Below are 19,633 nucleotides of genomic sequence, written 5' to 3' on the forward strand. Positions count from 1 at the left end.
TATTGGATGCCATGGTGCTCGTGGCTGACAATTCGCTATGGTCTTGCAATATGTTGATCTTAACCAAATAGACTAATTTTTTTGGTTTCGGGAGGGAAATCTGCCATATGTTCAAAATGGAAGTGGACCAGATTATGTGGGAGACTAGGTGTTTGCCCTTTACACATTGTGATGGACCCTGGGATCTCCAAATTAGGGATTACCAGCTTTTCTTCACATTGTGCTATTATGGAAAGCTGGTCCCAGGGTTGGTTATGCTGCTCTCGAAACCAACCAGACTTCTCTCTTAACCTAACCAAATTTTTAGTTCTCCTACCAATGCAAAGTTCCAGAAATTATATGATATTAATTCTTGAAACACCTTATACCATTTAAAGAGATCTTTATTGTTATACCTTCTGCACCCACTTCTACCACTTTGAGTAAAAATACTGTTATGTTTCATTCCAGGTCTTGACTTGATCATCGCGCCGGGCGTTGCGTTCACTCGAAACGGCGGACGTGTGGGTCACGGCGGTGGTTATTACGATAAATACATCACCAACCTCCGGCAGAACCCAGCTACTGCACCTAAGGTAGGTTTACATTAGTTCGGAAATACTTTTTTTTTCCTGTAACTGTTGCAAGTATAAACATTTTGGAGACATTGCAGGTGCTTTCAAGAGTGAAATGCTTATACACTTTTAATAAATCATATACTTTCTTTTTTCCTATAATATCACTGTTATGAAAGTGTAAATTCTTAACCACAATTCATTTAACACAGATTTGTGTCTTGTTTAATTGTTATGTAGATAGCCATTTAATATTGCTATTTTTTCTGTTTTATTCAGTTATTAGTTTTAATTATGGCCAGAGCTGCATACACTTGCAATAAGAAAAAAACTTTTATTTATGTAATATTTATACAAATCTTGAAATTAGACTCATTTTCTCAAATTTTATAAAGCAATGATTGACCTAGTTTTCAGCCAGTTTAAGGGTAATTAATGGCACAGGCTGCTTTCACTGAAGGAATCAGATATTTAAAAAAACACAAATTCTCAAATATCAGTGGAACCATTGAAAAATGCTGAACATATGTAGGGTTGAAATGAACAGGTTCAAAGGTCTTCCACCCCAGGGCCACGTTTGATACATCGATTGTGTTACACTCTTATATATATGCCATTTGAGCGTATGGTACAATCGGCAAAAGTGGAGCGTTTTCATATGTCGCTATTATTAATAAGGTGATGGTCCAATTTGTAGCAGATATCGTTCGCCACATACATATTTTTAAAGATAAAAGTAATTTTAAAATACATTTAAGATACATTGAAATCACTAGGAGTCGAATCCGTTTCCCAAGATGTGATACCCCTTTGAAGTCATTTACAGTGTAGTAACCCTTAGTTATCATGTTTTCTTTGACATTTTTACTAAATATAGCTATTGAAAGTTTTAAAGAAATTACCTAGAATTTACAAACTTGTATATTACACTTCTGTGGAGAATCGGAAAAATAAAACAAATGTGAAATAGAAATACTTTATTCTTATACACATATGTTATAGTCCGCTAGTTTAAATCTGTCTATATTTTTATCTGAATTATTTTTATTGTGAATTTCGATAGGTGGTTGCCATTGGTTTCAACTGCCAAGTACTGGACGAGGTGCCCATGGACCCGCAAGACCAGAAGGTCGACGACGTGGTCTTCGCCGAATGATGTAACCTTGTTTAATTCTTTTTTAATAGCTCAATGTTAATCGTCTTTGGTAATACTCGTTTTTTATATTTGTAGTATAAAAATAATATATATATGAATTATATGATTATTTTAAAATGATTTTCAATTTTTACTTGTGTCACAAAACCAATCTTATTTATACATATATATATTATATTCTTCAATAGAGAGAACTTTATTTTCTGTCACAGATTATCGGACTGCAATGTTTATAGCGGGTTAGATGAGTCAGACAACTGAACCTTAGCACTGCCTACTGCAAAGCATAGTCCTCCTTCGAAGATATCTATGAGAAGATATACCTTAATCACCCCGCTTAGCAGCCCAGGTTGACAATTGCAAAGAACCCACCACCTTCCATCGCAAGTCCCAGTTGTCCACCACAAGGCTACCACTACTCGTAGAACTGCAACGATATTACTCAGAGAAAATGTTATTGGATTAAGTAAAATAATAAATACACAATAATAAAATAGTTTATTCGTAAAAAATATAAATGCACTTTGTGCAAATTATATCACCAAACAAATCACCTATGCAGAATTTTACACCAATATAATAGACAAGGTACACAGATCACAATTTACTTAAATTACTGAACTTAAAATTATAATAATTAAAAACATACAAAAGATATTTATCTCTTTAGGGTTTATACATTTAAAATCTAGATAGGTGAGAGTTATTTAATACGATAAGTATTCGACCTTTAAAACTACATTTTGTTTTTTAATACATTTTTTAATCAATATAGTTTTTTTATTCTATATTCAATACAGATTTTAATCAATAAGTAATAAAACCTAAGTGTTTAATATAGGTTGAGTGGTTACAGGTGTACGAGTTTTAAAAAGTTTTTTTTTTTAATTATACCCGTTACAGTTATAGATAGTATAACTATACGCACTGTATGTAGGAGGGGTGGTCAAACTGCGGTCCGCGAGCTTCATACGGCTCTGAACGATTTTTGGCTCCGATTAATCGTTGAATTATTTCAATTTTTTAATTTAAATTAGGAAAGGAACAAATATATAGCTACTTCCGCTATGCAGCAGTAGTCATGCACCGCCCGCCAGCCCGCATGATAAATATTTCAATAAGACTTTAGTAAAAAAATATTCTTTTGCATGTTTTAAATGTGTATTTATTTGCGGCACGCAAAAAATTTCAAATTTCGAAAAATGGCTCGTACTATCAAAGAGCATGGCCACCCTAGTATATAGTAATCACTTTAAATATTTTACATGAATATATTTTTTTAAATTTTAATGCGATAGGCCAATAACTTTTGGCATACACAAAATCTACAGAGACAGGCAATAATAAATAACTTGTAGTAATAAGAATTTACAAAACACTTTTTCAGCTTTCACAACAAATGAACTACACATTCAATCTTTTATCTGGCAGAAGATAGTCCACATGGACAGATAATGAACAATAATTAATTTTATTATGTATGTTCGAATTTCAAAAACGTTTTTCTTCCTTTATCTTTATTATTTATTATTATTTTTTTAAAACTTTTACACCTATAACCAATCACCCTGTATATACAATTACAGATTGCAAAATGTTGTTACACATTTTTAATTAAAAAAAAAATTAAAATAATTAACTACGAATTCTTATGTTACTATCTTACTGACATATAATATTTATTAAATTCGCTTCTTTTTTATTGATAACTAATAATTTGTTGTAATTTTTTTACTTATATTTAGGAACCGTTACTGCATTTAAATCACATTCTAGTGGTAAATTAAATTACTAACAATTTTATATTTTACAATATATCACAAACTACTAATAAGGTATGAGAGAAACTTGATGCAATTGACAAAACTTAATTAAACATCTGTGACGTCACAGAAAAAAACCATTTGTGTTGTGGGCACTTCTCAGACACATTCGGAAGCCTAGAAAATTTGACAAGAACGATAATAATATTGACATACGCTTATAGAAATAAGTTGTGTTTTAACTGAAAAGGACAAATGATTGTAATTGCGTCAACAATTGTTAAGACCCGTTTACATGGGTAAAATTTTAAACATTTAATTGTTTCATTAATCTTAATCTTGCTAGGTTTTCCAAAGCACTTACCAGCTTTGTCCAAAAAACATCAAGTTATAGATTAAACATAATAAAAATGAATTGTAAAAAAGATCACCAAAATACCGCCTTTTTGTTGCGAGCTCTTGATGGATAGGATGGCATTATATATGAGTTCAACTTGTTTCTAGTGTATTAGTTTGTTGTATTAGTTTAGTAACCATTAATAAAATGCACAATGTTGTAGCGAAAAATTAAGGTCGGCAACTATTTTTTTTTTATTTCGCCGACTAACCAGGCGCCATGATGGATTACTAATTATTTTTACGTTTCATTTAGGTTAATAACTAAATGAAACGTAAAAATACTATTTAAGTTTTTTTTTCACAATCATTGTCAAAGGTTATTTAAAAATGACTGATGTTGCGTTTGAAACTAGTCAGTTCGTTGCTTTTTTTTTTCCTTTTATTGGACTTAAAGTATGAACTTGCCTCCCTCGAACAAATTAAGTATCTATTTGTATTGTATTGTATTGTTTCTGAAGATGTTAATGCTGTTAGCTTTACGGCTTTTACAGCTTCACGGAGCGGAAGGGTCTGTGAACTAGATTTAAAACTAGAAACTAAAGCTGGCGGGGCGCCTACCAGTTGCACGCTGTTAAGGCTCTTCGCGGTAGAGCTTTGACGGGGAGTATTGCTGGAGTGTGCTTGCGGGTTGGGACGGCAGCGTGGACCATAGACGAACCGAAGAGGGATTCGGATACAATCACGGTTCACCCACGCTGTTCTCGGTTAGGGAGCGGGTGGCCGCTCACTAAAAACGGGAGTTGTAGCGTGGTGGGTGATGTTTTGTTATATAGGAAGCGACGATCTGTGTAAAGTGTTGCAGGTGCAGTGGATGCTGGTGATGCTGAGTGGTTTGCGCTTGCAGTGTTGTAAGTGTCTGCAGAGAGTGTAGTGTGGGGAGTGTTCTATGGGAACCCTCAGATGGGCGTGAGAAGAACGTCTTTTGGTCTTTACTGAGGTGTGGGGGGAATAGCGGGTGGCGCTATCTACTAAGGGATGTGCGATGGCCGTCTCAAAGTTAGTTTTTGAGCAAGCCAGAATGAACTCTTGAACCGTGGAGAGTTTGAGTTTGCGGTCGCTATGGAAGTTAAGTATCTAAATCAGTAAGGTAATGTATAACTTTGTAAAGGTCGACAGAAAAAGCTGGAAGCAAGTCGTATTGGAAATCTGTGAGAGAGACCTAGGTCCAGTAGTGCAAGTATTCCTGAAATCATAACGACGATGAGGATTGTAGCAGGAGGCGCAAAAGTAATGTTATAATGTGAAAGTGCCTTCATTTTTACAAATAACGCCAAATGTCTCTGTGCTCTTACATTTATGATATTGATATAAAGTGAATTAGTTTTCAATAAGCATTGTAGTATATCTATATATAATGTGGCGTTATTATTAAAAATTAAGGCACATACTATGGCTTATAAATAAGGTTTCTATAAACCAATAAAAAAAATCGGGATAGAACATGCGTACGAGATGGATGACTACATATGCAAGTGAGACGACGAACTACGACTGCTTGTGCGCAAGTATATACTTCGAAAATAGTTCGTTTTGTTATTTTAATTAGTAAATATAAAGCCGCCTACAAAGTTTTCTTGAGGAAATTTTTTTTAAATATAGTAATAGGTAAACATGTGTTTAAATACACCATCTTTGATCAATATAAATGTAAAGTACGGTATCAAAGTACAGCTGAACGAAATATAAATTATTTTTGTTTTGATAGATACTTTGCCTATTGTTGAGTTTGCGCCCCTCATCGGTTACTGCTTCTGAAATATACAATTTAAACTTATATTAATTAAATAAAAAATAATAATAAATGGCACAGAATTATTTTCAAATTGAAGTAATAAGACGTTTTGCTCATTTTCTTCATGTAGTTGAAAAACGTATTCTGTTGAACATTGGCCTCTCCATAGAGTTCCAATAAGACCAATAGGTAGCAGACTGGATTCAGTATCTTTCGGCTAACTAAACAAGGTCACTCCACTTTCCGGCTCGCGTTCTCCACTTCAGAACCTTAAAGGCTTCTTGATTATCAATATATCTATATGGGATACAAAACTGCCTTCAGATATGATAAATGCAACACTGTTTAATGATAGAAACAGACAGTGTTCAAGATAAATCTTGGCGCATAACTATATGTACGTGTGCTTGTAAGTAGTCAACTTTGCGTTGCGTGGCAGATCATTAAAACGTGCGGCCATCTACGGTAAACTAGTCGTTGAACATGTCGAAATCTAAATGCAAATAAATTATGTTTGATGATAAAGAAATAATTAATGATGGTCATCAAAAAAAAAGACAAAAGATGACAGTCCGCACGCGCACCTTGAACTATGTCAAAAAGCTCACAAAGCGAGCGCGGATGGCGCAAAGCTTCGGCACGCCGGAGGTAAACGGCATTGCCGCATATTTTCGACAAATTTGGTAGGAAAAAATTTAAAACTGACCGATAGCTTATTTCGTACGTAAATCGACTCGAGCGCATTCTTTGGAAGATTTTTGAGATATAAATTTATAGAACTATCAGTAGAGTTAAAGTTATTTTGATTCACGATAATAAGCATATATTCACACACGCTCACCGGAATGTAAAGAGGGCTATACTCATGATTTCTCTGGAAGATCGAATCAGAAATTAGGAGATCCATAGACAAACAAAACCGACATGCTACATAGAGCATAGATTAGATGGCCACTGGACCTTTAAGTTTCTGAAGTGGTGACAAGATGGAAAGACATTGTTAAAGTTGTGGGTAAACGAGGATATCACATTTTTCCAACTGGTCCATTTGGAAATCTATGGACATTTATGTCTAGCGGTGGATAGTGGTACTATATCTGAAATTATAATGCTGCATCTGATATGTTTTAAAGGGATCGATGTTAGGGTTGGTTCTTAAGATTGCTCATGATTCGGAATGTTAGCAGTGAGTAAGCACAAATTAAAGTATTGTAACTAGAATCCTAGTTACTCCATGGAGCATCTCAACTCACTTTAAGAGAGATTTGCGGCTTCCCAGTTCAATATCTTACGTAGGGAGCGCGGAGTACAGAAAGACGCCGGAGCCTTCAGGTTCTGGAGTAGGAACTTCGAATCGGCAAGCGCATCGTGTAGGATGTTCACCCAAACTATGGACAGACACAAGGCGCCGGACCATGCCTCCATTTCTACCAGTCCAATCGGAAATCTTTTGAGGACGCCTATATCTAGCAGTAGACATCCCATGGATGAAATTATGATGATTAATTAAAAGCTATTTTTCCTGATATTTTACTTAAGTTCAAGTTAATAAATATGATATCAAATTTAACCTTTTATGTGTCATTTCATCGCTTAACGCAGCACTGCACCAAAAACCCTCTGACCCCTGGACATGAGGAGTTCCACCGCACAAACCGCCGCCAGGAGCAACAGTAAGGCTAAGACGGCAAGAACAGCTCGACATCGCCTGCGCCGCTTTTCGCCACGCGCCAGGCGCCTAGCTAGGGCTTCGCCCCTAGCGCCGTCTAGCGTGAACAACGCACTTGCAGCCTGAAAAATGAAATTTAATGGCCTCTTTAACTATAACTTAATTATTATAAATACCTATGTATAATAACATAGTCCTTCTAATCTAGGAAAAAAGTACCTGATTTTCTATTGCCCGGAAGTTTTAAACGATAATACAACCTTACTATTTGATCAGTGTAGTATACACAAAAATAAAATCAATTTTATATATGTATATATTTATATACATATATATACATACATACATATATATATATATATATATATATATTTATATATATATATACATGATGAATGTTATAATGAAGTATATGTTCTAAACCGGTGACTTTTGTATTTTCCTTAGGACACGGAGAATATTCCTATGGTTAAAAATATACGAAAACAAACATATTTATACCATTCCTATTTTTAAAAAGGATATTAAAAAGGCGGATGGTACTAGAGAACAAAAAAGTGTCGCTTAGATCATAAATCATAAAAAATCATGATAATTGCAGAATAAGAGTGCATGAAAAACGAAACTTATTTTTATTACTAATCGTTGTTCCCTTATTATATCAGCCGACTGATGCTGTCTGCAATGTATAGACATCAACCCGCGATTTCCCGCGACTAACATATATATACACACATATAACATGGACTTTATAAAAAATGTACACAAATGTGCAAAAAAGTCAGCAGTTGTTGTAAGCTCTTCTCCTACGACCTGATTCTTCTGGCAATCTACTTATAATGTAAACATGTTGACAATGTAAACAATTCTAAGTGGATAATAATGAATCAATGTATAAATGATGTCAAATTTGCGAAATTACATTTTTTTGTAAATACAAATTCATGTTGTATAAAATAAAGACCGTTTTCATCTGCACATATATAGTAAAGTTGCTTGTTATTATTTAGAGTACATTAAATACTGTTAAATACATTAGAGATTATAGAGTATATTAAAGGACTACAGGCTACTAAATTATTTTCTTGAACCAAAAAAATATGTGTAATAATTTGGTCACCGCCAGAAATACAAGTGGGACGGTAATTGTGTTACCATGGCGCCAAAACGTCGCCAAACATAACACAATACCTTGTTATGAAATCACAATGAACAATAAAAAAAATACAAACCACTGTTCGATTGTATCATTTTATATTTTGAGTCGCGTGCTATTAAACAAATTGAGAATCTTATACTTTAAGCTTCTGATCTTCAGTGTTACATGATGTGTAATTTTAAAAATATTTTGACTGAAAAAATGTACTTTATATACATCACCATATAAAACTATATTTAAGTTAGGTTACCTTTTGATTTAATGACATCGTAACATTATAAGCAATATCTTATCATCATCTTACATTAGCCGTAGAAACTCCATTTCTTGGCGCTCCAACGCCTGCCTGTATTCAACGTCTTTCGAAAACTTTAGCAAAGGCGTCTGTCCACCATGTGGTTAACTTACATTGCATTTTTCGATGAATTTACTTTATTTACTTTTTTCAATTAAATCTAAATTTCTACTTTTTTTAGTCACAATTTCGTGTTTCAATATTTTATTCATTTATTTATTACTTGAAAAAACGACAGAAAGATTGAAATATTTTAAATATTAAAATATATTAATTATTACATCGTTGGATATTGTTGTCTCATTTTAATTTCAATTGTGAACTAGTAAGATTTCTATTTTTAATTTAAGCGTTGTGTGTGGTTTTGTGTTATGGTGTTATATAATTGAAGAACAAGTCAATGTAAATTGTAAAAGATGGTCTATTGTACTCATTGGAAATCTCAAGGAACCAACCTCAAATCTTTCACCTGTACGTCATGAACCTTATTTTTGAACAGATGTCGATTTGTTGACTATCTCATTAGGTCTTTTGACTTTATTCCTTGGAGAGTTTGTTTAAAATAGACTATTAAGTACATACATATGTAAATAAGTTAAGATGTATGAAATCAACGAAAAAGGCAATTTACTTTATAAGTAATTAAACTAATTAAAAACACTTCATTAACGTGATGAAATTTAGTTGATAATTTAAGATCACGTACTAAGAAATTCAAGGCCCGCGCTATTTTTAATTACGAGAAAGGTTGCGACAAGTAAACGAAGTGATAATTTTGTAATAATTAAACTGCATTATTTATTAGTTGAAGTGCTGTCTTTACTTACTTGAAAACGATCGTAACCAAGTTAGTTAACTTAAAACTAAAATCATTGCCGTCCAATACCGCACATAAAAATGCCTTATTAGCATTTAATAAGCAATAACATTAAATATAAAATAGCATTTAGCAAGCGCACGACACTTAAAATATTAAATTTAATTACATATCGTATCGATTATTTAAGTAATTAAAAACAGATAAAGTTTGAATCGACGCTGCGGTAGCATAGTGGATAAGTATATATAGTGATCTACGGACGTTGATAGCTGGTTCGATTTTTAGAGGCGTTTTTATGTATACGTAATAAACAAATTAAATTAAAATTAGAATATAATAGTGTTGTATTGGTGTTTAAATGTCATCCTTCAACTTAATCCTTTAACTAAAAAAGCTTAAGAGAATTTAAAACGTGCCCTGATTTGAAAAGAGCTCATAACAAACTCAAATAGGTTTTCTTTGAGGTCACTCACAATCCTTAAGCAATGCATTCCAAAGCATTATCATCAATATCTTACAATATGACAGGATATTTTACGAGTTTTTGTTTAACAAACTCTTTAAATTTACTACACAATAATTCAAAGAAATTACAAGGGAGTACATTGTTAAGCTGTACATAGTCGCCTACAACATTTTCTAATTTTATGGATAATAGACAAAGTTATGACGAACTTATCTTTATAACTATATAACAAATGTAAGAAGTCTTAATTAAATGAGTAAAATAAATAGGTTATATTACTAATTAAAACATTAACTTATAAAAAATAATCTTCGTATTTAACTTCGTAGACAAAGCATTTGAGGAGATCCATATATTTTCATTTACTACGATATTATAATTTATTTATATTACAATTGTTTATTAGAAATAATAATATATTTCATATTGCAATATTATCGTTTTTAATATGAAACATCAACAGTGATGATTGGTTATAGGTGTCTAAACTTTTTTGGACAGTACTCAGTGCTTTTCAAATGGCAATCAGTGATATCACGGGTTCGAGGCAGCAGGACACAGAAGGCTTCTTCCCTGAGATCTCTTTTAAGGTTTATCAGCGTGCTGGCGGGCGGTGCACTTTGTTGCACGACTACCACTGCATGTGCGGAAGTGGCTAAATATTGGTCCTAAGGATGGACTTCCGCAAGGTAACGCCTGATTCCATTAAATATTTTTTTAAGATAGCGAAGCTCGTAGGGCTCCCGAAGGGTACTCGGCTTGATCCGCTACATACTACTTAACTAGATTGGGAGGCTGCCTAGTTCATAGATCGGTCCGGCTGACGCTCCATAGAGAGATTACCCTCAAGGAACCCCTTGAGTTAAGGCTTATAAAAGGGGTAAACGTATAGCTAATTTGTTGTCAATTTATGTAGTGTACACTCTATCAATTTAAAATTATTTATTGTTTACAGTACAGAATCCCTGCAGACTTTTTACTGCCAGAAGTAATTGGCCTTCGAATTGAAAAAAAAGTAATGATAACATATTTCAAAGTAATCATTTATTTCATACCGGATGATCGAAAAGCCATACATTCACCTGTTAAAATTTGTGCACCCATGTCCCATCAATCGGCATATGATTTAAAATTGAAATAACCTCAACGGTCATGTTTCTAAGACTAAACGCCTAGTCTGACATCTTTAAGAAGCTTATAGTATTTTGTATTTAACAGTACAAAGAACAGTCAATCACTCTTAAAACATACTTTTGTTGGTAAATTGCCTTGTCTAATTTCTTCATTGTATTTTATTACTCAAGCGCGGACGGCAAGACGGTAATTCGTCCTTCGTTTATATGCGTAATTTATTAGATATTAAATCTCTTTATACTTTTAATGATTTATAATCTATAATTTTGTGCAAATTTGTTATTATCAATATATTTCGGAGACATGTCAAGGTAATACACGTTCTGTACTTTTAATTTATTTATTTAAATTTACAACTTTTTTTACATTATTAAACACAGATAATGTTTTAAAACCTTAAGTAGGTTTAGTTTACATTACGTTCTCCTGGATTAGGTGTATTTAAAACCGAATCCGAAGGACTTCCGGCCAGTATCACAAAGTAAAGTTGTTCCAATCTATGTATATGTACATATATGTAAATATATATACAAAGATTTGATACGTTTCTTTTACGTACCTATATACATACATACACGATTAATATTTTTGTGAGATTTTATTACGTCAGACGTTTCGAGCAGTTGTAGCCGGCAGCAATAGTCTGGGGGTCCCAAAATAAAATCTTATTTAATCTGCACTTTGTTCATTTATTGTATAGATATATCGCCTTCACTTAAAAACAAGTTTCCAGAGGATGGGCGCCGTTGTCCTTTGCAATATATACTGTAATACCAGACTGTGATCACTAACCCACTTGCTAAAAGTGACGAATGGTATATCCCCTCGTAAATATTTTGGGAAAAGCTGATCTGAGCTCTATTCTGTTATAAGACGATGAGGAGGTCTACGATGGTACATGCCAGCCTACATGAAAACTTTTAACTTGAAATCTTCTAAGTTATAGTTGGCTGGAAATAACGATACAGTTAGATTGTTCCACTCTTTGGCTGTTCGCACTATAAAAGTCGTAGCTAAAAGGTTAATGCGTGTAGAAGGGATCACAACCGTGTACGGATGTCGTGAATCCGGACGTCTTGTTATCCGATGAAAGAAAGGAAACGGGGAAAGTATTTGGTATAATTCTAACGCACACTCTCTTAAAAGCAGTCTATAGACTGTATGATAGTAATAGTAGTAGCAGTAGTAGTAGCAACAGCAGCAGTAGTGGTAGTAGTAGTAGTAGAAATACTCCAAACTTTGAAGATGAAAAGAGAGAGATAAAAGTCAATACTGTTTAAAATGTATCATAGCTTTATTAAGATACCACATCTTGGGAATGATGTATTCGCTGTTCCAATATCGTTCAATGTTTACTAAATATTTAATTTTGTCTGTTACTCTCACGTCTGTGGCATTTATCATCTGAAGACCGTAGACTCAACTTGACGTCAATAAGAGATATATTCCTTAGTACATATTTTGAATAAAACATTTTTAAATTTGCTATCTTATTCCTATTTGGAATTGTATCCATCTGGATTAACTTAGACCTCATCATAGGTGTATCCATTACATATTGCTACAGTTGAAGCCCAAGAGCATAAAGTAATATAAGGTCACTAAAGATTTCGATCATCCTTGAATAATATTAACCTCATTATTTCGAACATGTCAATTTACCTCAATCATAATTTCAGAGATTTGTAATTTTATTCATACTGTGTTTTAAAATAATTGCATTTCTTTTATTTAAAAGATAAGAACTTTAATATTTTTCGCACCTAAATTAATTTCGGAGAAATCTTTATGGATATTGATTTTAAATTTTTAATACAATTATTATTTCTTACTTCTCTTATGAGTTTTCATAAAATTGTATTAAATTTATTTATTAATTTTCGATCGATATCTTTAATCCCAAGTCACGATCAATCTGACAGTTCATTAGAAAGCGAAAATATTTGACCAATGCGCTTATCTCGTCGTAACATATGAAGGAAAAACTTGGGTCACCATCAAAGGAGTGATAAATTAACCGTGGCTATTTCAAAGTGGCAATGGAGACGAAACTTATGGGTTTTACTTTTAAGGATTGATAAGCAGACAAGTGAGCGAGAAAACAAAGTAAAGTTAAAAATATTACCATCAAATTGACAAGACTAAAAATGAAAAACTGCAGGTCACATTGTCAGTTAAAAATCCTGGTTTAATATTCTCCAAGAATTCAGACCGCGAATCCAGAAAACCAAAGAGTATGCCACAAATGAGATATAAATAAATTATGTAATAAAAGTGGTGAGCAGCACACAGCTGGAAGAGTTGCAACAGGAGGAAAAGGGAGTTAAAGAAGGTTAGTACCAATTTTATAGTCGAAAAGGCAAAAAAGAAAAAAATCTGTAGTTCTTCGATACCTCTGTGATCGAGTCTGTTTACACCATGGTTGTACAGACTTATGAAGACTAGGGGCCACTCGGGGAAATCATGAACTGATGGCGGGCCGGCCGCCAGAAGTATAGGTAATTAATTTTTTTTTTTTTGGTTTAATTCTGGAATAGAATCCAATATTTTTCGAATGTACGAGAGTATTATTTTTGCTGTCGGCGGGCCACCAGTATTCGACCGACGGGCCGCGGTCTGTGCATCCATGGTTTAAACAATAATACACAGGGCGGTTCACTATATTCTTCTTCTTTTCAGCCAATGGACGCTCACTGCAAGGCATAAGCCTTCCCCATAAATCGCGACGTTGACCGATCTTGCGCATTAAGCAACTTCCCGCTACCTTAGCCTATCCAGGCCGCGTTTACCGGCTCGCGTTCACAACTAGAGAATCTTCCAGCATCAAAGACCATGGGTTGCAGGAGGGATGTGCCCCACTGCCACTTTAGACGCAATTCTTCGAGCCAAGGCGGTGATTTTGGTACTTTTGCGACTTTTCTTTATTGCTGATTCGACCTCGCAAATTCATTTTATTATTATAGACCAGAGTTCCCCAAACTTTTTTGTGTCGTAGACCCCTTGCCATGTTTTTCCGTGTTGGGTAGACCCCCTACTTACCTGATATTGATTTCCTGTAAATTTCTAACTGTAGTGAAGTTTAGTGTTAAAAACTTAAAGTAAAAACACATGTTAATTTATACATTTATGCTGCGACTCTCAGGTTTTTACAAGTTCAAAATGTATTGCGACTACGAAGCTAATACCAACATCCTACAACTTACACAATTTTATAAACATATATAATAAATTTTGCACTTCATTTCATGGACCCAAAAATTTTTTTTCGCTGACGTAGACCCCTTGTAGGTTGTCATAGACTCCTAGGGGTCGATATAGACCACTTTGGGAATCACTGTTATAGACTATTCCGAGATTGTAAATTTGCGCAGGATCTAAAATCGTAACGGGTTACGTTTGACATAAAAACAATTTTATAACATTATGATAAACCTACAGACGTTATAAATAACAAATATATCTATCGGTTATCGTTTAATATCTGAAGCTTTCTGCGAAATTACTCGTCTGTACTTATGTTGATGAGTTAATAGATCCGGAGGCTGGGTTCTGCTCATCAAACATCTGCGCCCGAAGGCGCTTTGGCCTTTGTTAAGTTCGTGGGAAAAACTTAATTACAGACCCCGGCTTGCCCGCTCGTTACAGGACGCCTCAAATTTACTTAACTTACGTCTGACATGTAGCGATTTTGAAGGTACGTTCATAACAAACGACGTGTTTTTTGCTTAACAAGAAGTTTTGTGCGAGTAAAACAGGGCCGTATTTAACGATAAGAAAATTAGTTATAGTAATGTGTATAGTGTGAATCCGGAATAGTTAGTCTAAAAACTAATTCCTAATAAACATTTATTTCCTATAATATTTTTTAATTTTTGCTATAGACATTGTAAGTTTCTTAGAAGGTGATCCTCGAAGTATTTATGTCTATAACATCGATTCTCTTATTGAAGATATTAATATTAATGTCGATATATAATGTCTATTAAAGACCTCATTTGGTCTAATATTTGAATTATTAAATGAAAATTGAAATAAATATCAAAATTTTTTTTAAAGACTGATTTGACTTTTTTTTCGGGAATGTTTCTCAAAACTTTGTCTTCTTGATTTTAGTACGAATATTCACAGAGTTAATTAAAACACCAGTCCTTGGCTGCCAAACGTTTGACGTCAATGAAAAACATAATACAGAATTATATATAAATTATATCAATTTCAAATCACATTGTATAAAGTGATCATTCTAAAATTTGTTAAATTAATTTATATTTTCTATTGAAATGGGACAGTCCAATTATCTCTATTAGTTCAAAAGTCTGCCAAGACATTTAGCAAACAATTATTAATTTTTATATGTCGTTATTATTAAATATTAAGTATTATTTTTATAAAAAATAACATTATTTTTTTTTCATTCACCTCTCATGCTTTTACACCTGTCACCAATCCCCCTACATATTACTTTCTCGCAAGTCTTATGTTAGAATGTGATACAAATAATTAAAATCATGTACCATATAGCATTACCTTATGGATTCAGGCGTTACTTTGCGGAAGTCCATCCTAAGTAAGAAAAGGACTAATATATAGCTACTTCAGCTACATATACATTACGGAACTAGATATATTAATCCTTTTCTTACCATATAGCATTACAATGTTATCATTATATCTTATAGTATAAGAAAAAGTAAACTTACTTGTGTAAGTATTCGTTATTTATTAATTTTTTATATTGAGAAAAGAAAATTAATTTATTACGATATGAACGCTGTCAGTTTTATTAGTTATTTTTCTTCTTTTCAGCCGATTAACGCCCACTGCAAGATATAGGCTTCTACCAAAGACATCTATAATGGAACACCATAATCGCCACGCTTAGCAGGCGAGTTGGCGATTGCAGTGTGATATTATGGTACGCAAAGGTTGTTGCTGCCCATCTTCTGGAAACTTGTTGCTGAGCATTGGCAATCCTATATAATTAATGCACAAATTGTGAATTATTTGATTGCATCCCGGTAATCGATACTACTACTTCTAGGATACCACTGCTCAATACATAGATCGTGTCTTTTAATTCTATTACTTATTAATAGAATATTCTAGATTGTATAATTATTGTTGAAAAAATCATAATTATGCACATTATTACAATGTTGCACTATTAATATATTCAACTTGTCTTTCGCTTTCCATTTTGACAAATAAAGATTTTTTATGAATAACAACCATATGTCCCACATCAAAGGCAAGAGACAATATAATTTTCGAATTACTTGCTCCACAGTTTAGACATTAATTTTGACGTATCGTACGGTCACTGAACACGTGACAATACGGTTGGGAAACGTCTTGCGTGGTTCATAACAAAACTGCTGACTTTTTAGATGTTGAAAACGGAAAACTCCCTCAAAATTGATGCAAGCATTCACCAGCGTGTAACTATGAAATCAAATTATTCAATTATTTTTCAAACCAAGGAGGAAGAGGAGGACTCCAATGCGATTCCGAGCTCCTTCTAGGAAAAAAGATCAGTGAGGACTGTATCGCCTCACTAATAAATAACGATAAAGATAGGCCGTTTCTTAAATACTGCAGGGCTATATTTGAGGGAGCACATTATCAAAAGAACAGTACCAGAACAGTACTTAAAAATAAAACAGGTTGGAAAAGTATGTAAAAACAGGAGGAAATGAAAATAAAAGTAAAAGAATAGCTGTAAACAAAATATAAAGATAATAATAAAATATATTATATACTAAAAATAACGTAATAAATTTAAAAGTTGCTGTGAAGAAATGTGATAACGGCTATAAATTAAGGAAATAAATAGCATATTAAATATGTAAAACGCTATCTAAAATAACATAGGGGTGTACGCAGAATCCCTTTTAAGGAGGCGAAATTGGGTGCTCTCAACAGGACCTCGGCTCGGGACGCTAAATAATAGTATTTCATCGGATTATGAGGCTTTGGAGGTGGTAGCTTACTATTGTCTGTTTAATAACACTCCTACCACTTCCGAAAACGTTAGCGCAACGATACGTAGCAGATAAAACTCCAGCATAGCTTCTATCTAGTATAGTCGAAGGTTGGCGTCGTTGAAAAGGATATTTTCATAATTAATATATTTGACAAAAAACCATATAAAAAGTGCAAAGGAAAGAAAAGTCTATAATTAATCTTGAAATTAAATTTCTCTATCTACTGTAATAACATTTGCGAGAGTGATTATAAAAAAACCTGACTTTGGATCTTCTCAAATCAAAGCCTATATATGATCTGTAGGACCTCAATTTGGTGCTAGTTTCTATCAAATTGGTCTTTTTGACACTCTTATCTTATCGTATAAATCATCACTATGACCAAATCGCATAGAAAAATTAAGCGAATAGATAAATATTTTTGTATAAGCATTTCCTTTATGTAAAAGAAAACGATAGGGTTGTGACGGGTTGCGACGAGCTGTGACGGGTTGTGACGGGTTGGTGTCGGGTTGCGAAACATGCTCTTGACACGGCGACGATCGGTCGCGGCCGAGTTTGGCAAGCGCTTAATTAATGCCCGCCGCATTCCGGCACGCGACGGCGCTTCCACGCGCCTCCATCTTGCCATTTCAATAACAATAGTATACGTAAACATTTAACCTGATAATTATACATCCAAGTAATAACTCAATTTAAAAAATAACGAAGAATACAGGCACATTTAGTTTACTGAATTATTATCATTATTTATAACTAAATGTCTTTGAAAATAAATAGTTTCGATCTATACCACAATCCTTTATCTTTGTTCAAACAAAATATTTCAGAACATGTTAAAGAAAATAGTAATTAAATTATTGTTATACGATTAATTATATTAATTTCCTACTAACTTTTTAAATTAGATAAAGGCAAATAGATTTATTGTTGATATATGTACTTAGAAAATTCTATTTTTGTTGTAATGTCAGCACATGTTGTGGTTGAATGTTATTATAATTTCAATTAGTCTGTACTTGTATAAAATTTTTGTGAAAATTTAAATATAAACCAAAAATTAACAACGATTCAAAGAATGAACCACACACATGACAACACATGACATGAACACATGACAACTAGATAAGTTCGAAGTGTTATTGGTTATAGGAAAAGTAATTAAAAGACCAAGCTGACGATCTCCTACCTGTTGATCTGATCAAGTCAAATCAATATAACAATTGGACTCTCTGTTACCTCTCCCCTTAGGAATGCATAAGATAGACATGGAAGGAACTTGACGTCTATTCCGTCAAGACATTTTAAGACAGACACTACCTTCTGAAATGAAGAAATGACATAGAAGAGAGCTTTGTACGGTGCCTTAAAAAACCTATATTTTTAGGTAAAAAAGGTAAATAGCAGGCGTGTACAAATTGAGACCGTGTAACTTTTCTTCTTGAAACAAATGGTGGTATTCCATAAAAGATTAGAAACCAATGGTTTAACACTATGATTCATAATCCTAATCGCTGGCCTGAGTCAAATCAATAACTGGAGTCTCCATTGCAACTGCCCTGAGGAAAGTAGAGAATAGAATAACATGAAAAGAGATTATCATTGGTCCCGTTAAGCCATTTTAAAACGAATACGACACTTCATAAATGAATAAATCAATAAGAAGATGATTTACAGCGGTTTACCATTTCAAATAGCGGGTTTGATTTCATTTAGGACAGAACAATTATATTCATTATGAAACATCATCTCGGACGCTTTTTTTAATACGATCTTGTATAGCTAATATCGCCACATTCGAATGCAAATTAACCTAACGTGTATAAGACGTATATATACGTATTATATTCATGAACATCCTCCATTTAATATGCAACTTATTTATAGGCAGCTTATTACGGTATTACAATGCACTTTATGTAATAGATTTAAAAGATTTTTCGTGATAATAAAGCTTATTAATTGCTCTAACAACTGTAACAGGAAGATTAAATCCGTCTGCCTTTATTTTGTGCTTTTCACCGGTCAGGAGGCGTGTGGAACTTTCGTAGATTTTTTTATTTATTGAATCTATATTCCACAGAAATTTGAGCCTGTGCTTTTGTTTTTATATTTACCATTAATATTTCCTATTTTATTTTTCTCAAGTTTATTAGCTTAAATCAAAAACTATTTAATACTTAATTGAAGTCAACTAATTATTATGATTTTTTTTAAACATTGATGTCTTGTTTGTTTTTAACGACGCCCTAACAAAGTTTACAAAATTACACACGTGCGACCACTTCCTTATCACTACTCCATATTGCGATCCTCAGGTTTTACACCAGTATCTACGCGATGATTGCCGTCTTAGACGCTAAAAGAATATATTACAACAAACTCACATGTACCTTTTAAACTTTCAATAATTTTTACACGTTCACCGATGCTATTAAAATAACCATACGATTATGTAAAAGATTATTGAAGTGATACACTTTGGGAATTAATATCATCTTT

The 19,633-nt window shown here is 33.3% G+C and overlaps 2 protein-coding genes across 4 annotated transcripts in view; one reads left to right on the forward strand and one right to left on the reverse strand.

Annotated features, from left to right (window-relative positions):
* Mthfs (methenyltetrahydrofolate synthetase) overlaps positions 1 to 2,350 on the forward strand; it is a 63,650-nt gene extending 61,300 nt beyond the window's left edge. For 2 of the 3 annotated variants that reach the window (XM_068764154.1, XM_068764156.1), the window contains exons 4-5: positions 451 to 575; positions 1,618 to 1,777. In XM_068764154.1, coding sequence (XP_068620255.1) covers positions 451 to 575; positions 1,618 to 1,710 — 218 coding nt within the window. In that variant the 3' untranslated portion in view covers positions 1,711 to 1,777. Of the gene's footprint in view, positions 1 to 450; positions 576 to 1,617; positions 1,778 to 1,922 lie in introns of those variants that run through there. The other variant, XM_068764155.1, reaches the window with a different exon arrangement.
* A 3,200-nt stretch (positions 2,351 to 5,550) lies between these two features.
* The window catches only part of LOC137921780 (uncharacterized), a 47,515-nt gene continuing 33,432 nt past the window's right edge, over positions 5,551 to 19,633 (reverse strand). The window contains exons 5-6 of the mRNA XM_068764604.1: positions 7,176 to 7,395; positions 5,551 to 5,623 (exon numbers count right to left, since the gene is read on the reverse strand). Coding sequence (XP_068620705.1) covers positions 7,198 to 7,395 — 198 coding nt within the window. The 3' untranslated portion in view covers positions 5,551 to 5,623; positions 7,176 to 7,197. The remainder of the gene's footprint in view (positions 5,624 to 7,175; positions 7,396 to 19,633) is intronic.

The sequence above is a fragment of the Battus philenor genome, unplaced genomic scaffold, assembly GCF_028537555.1.
Source record: "Battus philenor isolate CCGP_79_NKW_IND1 unplaced genomic scaffold, ilBatPhil1.0.hap1 SCAF_19, whole genome shotgun sequence".
Taxonomy (NCBI): domain Eukaryota; kingdom Metazoa; phylum Arthropoda; class Insecta; order Lepidoptera; family Papilionidae; genus Battus; species Battus philenor.